The sequence below is a fragment of the Hibiscus syriacus genome, unplaced genomic scaffold (genome assembly GCF_006381635.1).
Source record: "Hibiscus syriacus cultivar Baekdansim isolate YM2019G1 unplaced genomic scaffold, ASM638163v2 tig00012370_pilon, whole genome shotgun sequence".
Lineage (NCBI taxonomy): Eukaryota > Viridiplantae > Streptophyta > Magnoliopsida > Malvales > Malvaceae > Hibiscus > Hibiscus syriacus.
The window spans coordinates 826045-833536 of NW_024062270.1; the positions used below are offsets into that span (position 1 = coordinate 826045).

Genomic DNA, 7492 nt, shown 5'->3' on the forward strand with positions numbered 1-7492 from the left:
TACCAAACAACCCCTAAGAGGTAATCACCAAAATCTAAAATGCTTTTGTAATGGAGAGATAATTTAGTTATTAGTTTAAATTTGAGTAAAAGAAAAAATATAATTGAAAATTGATTTTAAACATATAGAGATTAAGGATTATAATCTGTTTGTGGAATGATTTACTTTTTTATAAAAAAATGGGTTACCGATAAATTTACATGCAATTCTGATTTTTTTCTGATTTTTTTTAAGAAAAAAAAATCATATCATCGATTTAATAGTAATAGCAATAATATTTAATATTATTAAAAATAAATTATATCAAAATTAAATCTGATTAAATTCAATTTCTTTTTCTTTTATGTATTTTTTATATAACCATCATAAATTAGGGCAAAGTACAAAAATGGTCCTCCAACTATAGGGTACTATTGTATTAAGTATCTCGACTATTAAAAGTTATAAAATAATCATCTGATTATTCATTAGGTTATAAATTCGTCTATTTTTGTTAAAAAAATTAACGATTATTTAAACTAAATATTAACATGATGTCTGCGATATGATAATCGTTTGAGATTCTGGAATCAAATTTTATCACATCATAGCCAGTAGGTTAACGTTCGGCTTAGAATGTTGTTAATTTTTAACATAAAATGACGAGTTTATAATATAATAAATAGTCGGGTGACCATTATGTAACTTTTAATAGTCGATGGACTTAATAAAATAATATCATGTAACTAGGGGACCATTTGTGTACTTTACCCTATAAATTAAAACTGGTTGATTTAGTCACTGATTCGATTTTCACACCCCATTAATAAAAAGGAATATGAATTTTCTTTTATGGAAAAAGGGAAAAAGAGATTCAATATTGATCCCAAAAAATAGGAATAATCGAAAGGATTTGATTAATATTCTAACACATGTGGGCCCCACTACTGAGGCCTCTGTTCGTCTTTTGTAGTATCGTTTCCCCCACTTAAACGTGGGGCTGCTCAGCTTTTGTAGTATTGTTTTGTGGTTCTTAATTGCATTTGTGAGAGCTTAGAAAATCTCCAAACTTGTGGTTTTAAAAAAAAAAATTCCTTTCACATCATGTTAATGTGAGGAAATAATTAGTGATGTTCAATAAGGGTGTTATATTTTTTAAGGGTAAATTATATCGTTATTCACTTAATTATACTCTCTTTCTTATTTTCTTCTTTCAACTTTTAATTTGCTAATTGGACTTTATAAATTGAATCATTTTACTCACTCTATCGTTAAATATTTAACGATGTTATGACATGGCATAAGCATCAAAATGACATCGTTTTGAAAAACTAAAATATACACCAAAACGACGTCTTTTAGAATCCTATAAGGAAAGTACAGTGACTAAAATATGAGAGAAAAGTTCAGGGAGGAATGGTGTAATTTACCCTTTTTCCTTCTCTATTTCATTTTCTTTCCGCCGACCACTAGGGTGTTTAAAAATACACGACACGGTTGACCCTGTCCGTTGACCATCCGATCCGAATAAAAACCGAGTAATTATCTAAAAAAAATATACGACCGGGATGGGTACCCAACCCGACATTTCCCTCCGGGGCCCAGGTCACAAAATTACATTTTTTTCGAGTACCACATTACCAGAATCCCCAGTTATTTTTATTTTTTATATATAATAATATTATATATTTAATTATTAATAATTTTATATATTAAATTAAACTAATAAAATTAAAAAAAACCTCACCCAGCTGGTAAATGTATATTTAATAATTACTATAATATTTTGTTTAATAGTATAAGTTGTATTATTTTTTTTCAAAAAATTAATAATTTAAAAACAATAAAAAATCAGGTACCCGAAAACATCCGGGTTTGGACATTGGTCGACCAATCAATTACCCGAAGATCTGAGTACCCGGATTTGAACACTCTTACCGACCACCACGTCATTTTTATTCCGTCCATCGTCCACCATCGTTAACGGTGGTGGTTTGGTCTCAAATTTAATGGGTCAATTCATCTCGACCCACTGAGTCCGATTCTAGTGGTTGTTTCACCAGAAAATGTTTCAAAATCCGTGGATCTCGACTGGAATGTTTCGGCTTTCTCATTTTTAATCTCAAATTCGTGGACTTCGAATCAACTTTCGACAGAATAGAGGTTGGATTCGGACTCACGATGTCGAGACAAAGCGACCCATGAAATAAGAAACCGAACGACCATCATCTACGGCGGTCGACGGTAGCCGACAGTGACATATGATCACCTTATGTTTTTATCTGATATTTTTAATTATTTTATATTAAAAATAATTTTAAAAAATACAACATCATCCAAACGTTAGAGAGAAAATGAGGAAGCGAGCAAAATGATTCAATATGTAAGTTCAATTAGCAAATTGAGCAAATTGAAAGTTTGGTGATGAAAATAGGAAAGAGGGTATAGTTTAGTGAGGAACAGTGTAATTTACTTTATTTTTTATAATATATGATGATTATAAGTGGTAGTATTTGTTCTAAATATTCGTAATGATTTGATAACAAATGTTCGAATATCATATAATAGTTGGTGTCCGAACCCAAAATCTCTAGGAATAAAAATCATCCATTGAACCACTGAAGTCGTTTGGTTCGTGCAGGGGTGTTAACATGTTTTATTCGTTTCCACTCTCTCTTTTTTGTTTGCCCTCCAATTACAAGGTTTAGTCATGATTAATATGAACTAATCCGGGTCACACACACGTTAACTTTGGTGGTTGAATATCTTAACGGAAATTTTGTTGCATACACAATGACTCGAACCTGAGATATTGCTTAAGCGATATTAAGATGCTTACTACTTAAATCAATCTTGTTGGTGTTTCCACTCTTACATTGGTTGACAATTAAACAATATACAAATATAATATATAAAAATTATTTTCTTGCATTAGTGTGAAATTATTATTATTTTGTTAAATTTGACAGGTGACTATTTTTGCTCAATTACTAACATTTATAAGCATTTAATTTTTAATTTCATAAACAAAATTGAAGGATTGCCAGGCATCTTATTTTTACAAAATTATACTTCTAGCTTGGTTCCTTCATTTGACATAATTATTATATTTTTCTTTAATCTATTTTGTTGGAAATGGATTATGTTTTAAAGGTCAAATCTTGGGTTTCATTATTTAACCTTCTGCACTTTATTTAGGTTAATCATTATTTTTTATAAAGCCATTAATCAATTTAAATATATGGTTTATATTTAGGGTTTTAATATTAGTTGGTGGTGTTCTAAAAATCATCGAATGATTCAAACGTTTTTTCAAAAATCATTTTATGATTTAGATGATTTTCAAGGAATATTATAAAAAAAAACATCCTAATTCAAAAAAAAAAAATCTCATGTGTGCCCAATTTTTAACACATTATAATTTGGTGGTTGGGTTAGTTTTGTCTACTATTTGTCTATGTAGTAGGTTAATTTACCATTTTTATATTTATCGTATTTTTTTATTAATTTAATCTTTGAATCTGTTCAATTGTATCAATGTTTTAAATATTTAGTATTGTTTAGGATTTTAAGATAAGATTTAGTGGTTAGGGTTTAGGGTTTAGGGTTTAGGGATTATAGTTTAAGATTTAAAATTTAGTGTTTAAAGTTAATGATAAGATATAGAATGATGAAATTAAATAAATTTAACGGTTATATCGATATAAAAGTATCGAATGGACGAAAGCGATAAAATTTTAAAAATGACAATAAAGAGAAAAGAAAAGAAAAAATACCTCAACCTAAAAAAATTGTGTGGTTAAGCAAGAGGACACCATCACCGTCTCTTCGGCAAAGGGTATGCGCTTGAGATTTGTGGTTAATAGCTAGAGCGACTGTCGTTTTCCCAGAAAAATGGGGCTCTTTTATTCACCGAACAAGTAATTAGATTTCACACCGTAAATAGATTTTTCGTCTCTTTTTCAAGTTAATTGAACGATTCACCAGGGCCACTAGCTTTGTTTTCTCGCCTTGTCGCAGCTATAATAGCCACAATCCCCTCCCAAATTCAAACGCCACACCGTTTCCCTTCGCCTTCACTCCTCTCTTATCTATATATATATATCCCTTCTTCTTCAATTTTCCTATAACCCCACCTACCAGAAAAAGAGTTGAATTCTCCATTTTCTTACTTTTTTTTAATGCACTCCAGGTGTTCGATAAAAGTCCCGTATTGGTATTTTTTAAGCTGAGGGGGTTGGGTGTTTGGTTAAATTGGTTTTGAAGGGGTAATACCCAGGGTCAGACAAATTGTGGGCATCACGGCTATACACGGAGTTTCTCGGCCTGCTGGTCATGTCCTTGCTGTACGACGTAAGGGTTGTGTGATCGAGAGCAACCCTTCGCCGCACGGTGGGCGTGGAGCTTTGCCTTCCGAAGGCGGTAGTCCTTCTGATCTACTCTTCCTTGCTGGTGGTGGTCTTGTCGTTTAGGTTTTCGGTAATATATATAGATAACTTTTAGTCTATATAAAAGAAAATCCGTTGAAGCTTGTTGAGATCGCTCGTAAGAAGAAGAAGAAGAAAAGGCTGTTGTTTTCCTTTGTTTGATATTTATTGGATAAAGAAAGAAGATAAGTAGTAGCAAAGATGATGCTCAGGATTAAGAGGGTTCCCACTGTTGTTTCGAATTACCAAAAGGATGAGGCGGAGGATGCTGGTCGTCGTAGCGGTGGATGTGGAAAGAATTGCCTTAGAAGCTGTTGCGTTCCAGGTATTTTTTAATTTTCCTTTGAAAACCTTGCTTGGTTTGATACGTTTTAATTGAAATGAGGTTTAACTGGATCTGGGCTTTTGTATATAGGAGCAAAGCTTCCTTTATATGCTTTCAAGAAGGTGAACAATATGGAGCTTGAAGAAGACGTGCTTAAAATTGAGAACAAAGAACCCCCAGTTGCTTTTCTTGACTCACTCGTTCTTGGAGAGGTAAATTTTGATATTAAGATCTTGGTGAATGGAATCAGAGATGGTTGTTATGATTAGTAATTTTTATATTACAAATTGTGAGGTTAAAATATAATTTTTGTTTTATGTTAGTGGGAGGATCGGATGCAAAGAGGACTCTTTCGCTATGATGTCACTGCCTGTGAAACCAAGGTCTTATTTTAGACTCCATTTTTTATTTCTTTGCTTTATTTGTTTATCTGCCTATGTTTAAACTAGAAAATTTCTGGTTAATTGAGTTGTTGGTTGTGGTACCATGAAAATTTTCCATTGTTACCATTGTTTAGGTGATTCCCGGTGAATACGGCTTTATTGCCCAGCTGAATGAGGGCCGCCATCTTAAGAAGAGGCCAACCGAGTTCCGTGTTGATACGGTACTTCAGCCATTTGATGGCAACAAATTCAACTTCACCAAAGTTGGGCAAGAAGAGGTACTCTTCCAGTTTGAAGCAAGTGAAGATGGTGAAGTTCAGTTCTTTCCAAATGCTCCCATCGATGTTGAGAATTCTCCAAGTGTCGTTGCCATTAATGTAAGTTAGTTTTACTTGTTCAGTGTTAGAGAACAAGTCACTCCCTTTCACCATTGCTCATTAAAAGTACTTTTGGGGCCAAAAACACTTTTGGAACCATAAGCAATGTTAAACAGATCATTTTGGAGAAAAAAATGCATTTGAATAGTGGTTTTCTATCCAAATGTAAATGCTGAAAATTTTAGTTTTTATACGTGGAAAAGTGCTTACGGGGTCGAATTAAAGTTTTAACTTTCCTTTGCTATCCTTTAGTATATTTATTTCACAAGTTATAAATTGATATTTTTTTATCAATACATTATTAATAAATTATTTATGGGTTTTAAATTTTTAAATGTAATTATACCAATTTTTTAGATAAAAATATTTTATATTTTATATATTTTCATGGAACTGTTAATCATTACAGATTATTTTTGTATACATTTCAACAGGTTAGTCCCATTGAATATGGACATGTGCTGTTGATCCCTCGGATTTTTGAATGCTTTCCTCAGAGGATTGATCAGGAGAGCTTCATGCTTGCACTTTATATGGCAGCTGAAGCCGGGAATCCGTACTTCAGGTTTGGTTACAACAGTTTGGGCGCATTTGCTACAATCAATCATCTTCATTTCCAGGTATATGATTTCCTTATCTGGTGCTTTAAGATATAGTTTTATACCAGTTAGAAAGGAAAAGGTTTTAACTATTTGAATCGGTCCAGGCTTACTATTTGGCTATGCCCTTTCCCATCGAGAAAGCTCCAACAAAGAAGTTAACTTTGACCGGTGGAGTGGTGGTCTCGGAGCTCTTAAAGTATCCAGTGAGAGGTCTCGTGTTCGAGGGTGGTAAAACTCTCCGGGACTTGTCTGAGATTGCATCTGACGCCTGCATTTGCCTCCAAGAAAACAACATACCATACAATGTCCTCATCTCTGATTGTGGAAAGCGGATCTTTCTCCTCCCACAGGTAATAAACTAGAACTGTACCAATGCAATTTTACCATCCACGAGAAATTGCTAGTTCTTATAATTAACTTTGCAACAGTGTTATGCCGAGAAACAAGCGCTTGGGGAAGTGAGTCCGGAGCTTTTAGACACGCAGGTGAACCCAGCCGTGTGGGAAATTAGTGGTCATATGGTGTTAAAAAGGAGGAAGGATTATGATGAAGCATCTGAAGAAAATGCTTGGAGGCTACTTGCCGAGGTTTCTCTCTCTGAAGAGAGGTTTTGCGAAGTCAATGCACTTATTTTTGAAGCCATCGCAGGCAGTGAAAATGTTATTGGAAATGGCACTGAAACTTTACTCAAGGCTCCTCCTCTCGAAAAAGACGATGTCATTGCCGAAAGCTCCCACCGCGGTATGGTGTCTGGCGCTCAAGAGTGCCTTGTTTTGGAGTAACAAGCAGAATTTGTACTAGAGCACTGCCCCTTTGAGTCTGGGGTTCAGAATTTTGGTGTCTTCTGTCCAGGACGACAATTGTTTTTAGAACCTATGTTACTCGGATTCAAATGGGAGTGTTCGATTCCGAGTTGTATCCGACACAGGTATTGTTTAGAAATTTCCCAGTTTTTCCATGTTTGGAGGATTCTTGGAGTTCAAATCCTCGTGTCCGTTTGTGAACTTTATGCTTATTTGCTCCATTACCATGATGAAGTCTATAAGATCATGTGAAAATGCAATGTAATGTCTGCTCTTGTGCTGAGCTCTAAACACGTGATTGTGCTTATAATTTGAACAGGAACAACAGAACCATTGAACATAAGCAATATCATGAATCTATAACTTATAGGTATACCTGTCTATTCATGTTGATAAGCTCCACAACATCATGATCGACCATTCCCAATCGACCTATAATCAAACAAAACTAAAAGATTACAAACCCCTTTTCAATCACGATGTCAGAAGAACCAATGAAATATTGGGAATGCCTTGAAAATGCTGCATCGTATGCTTACCAACACCACAACCTGCAAGATATAAGAGAGCCGCTGTACCCAAACCTCCGGCTCCAA

General features: G+C 34.0%; 1 protein-coding gene across 1 annotated transcript; it reads left to right on the forward strand.

Moving 5' to 3' along the window:
• Positions 1-3943: 3943 nt before the first annotated feature.
• On the forward strand, positions 3944-7187 carry LOC120205265 (GDP-L-galactose phosphorylase 2-like). The gene is made up of 7 exons (XM_039205176.1): positions 3944-4731; positions 4822-4943; positions 5055-5114; positions 5249-5491; positions 5926-6111; positions 6198-6443; positions 6522-7187. Exons 1-7 carry the CDS (start codon positions 4608-4610, stop codon positions 6873-6875), a joined length of 1335 nt encoding a protein of 444 aa, XP_039061107.1. The 5' UTR covers positions 3944-4607; the 3' UTR covers positions 6876-7187.
• The last annotated feature ends 305 nt before the right edge of the window (positions 7188-7492 follow it).

Excerpts from the sequence above, each read along its gene's own strand:
- LOC120205265 (XM_039205176.1), top strand. The coding sequence starts at position 4,608 with ATGATGCTCAGGATTAAGAGGGTTCCCACTGTTGTTTCGAATTACCAA. Across the intron at positions 4,944-5,054 it reads ACTCACTCGTTCTTGGAGAG|TGGGAGGATCGGATGCAAAG; the intron begins GTAAATTTTGAT and ends GTTTTATGTTAG. Across the intron at positions 5,115-5,248 it reads TCACTGCCTGTGAAACCAAG|GTGATTCCCGGTGAATACGG; the intron begins GTCTTATTTTAG and ends ACCATTGTTTAG.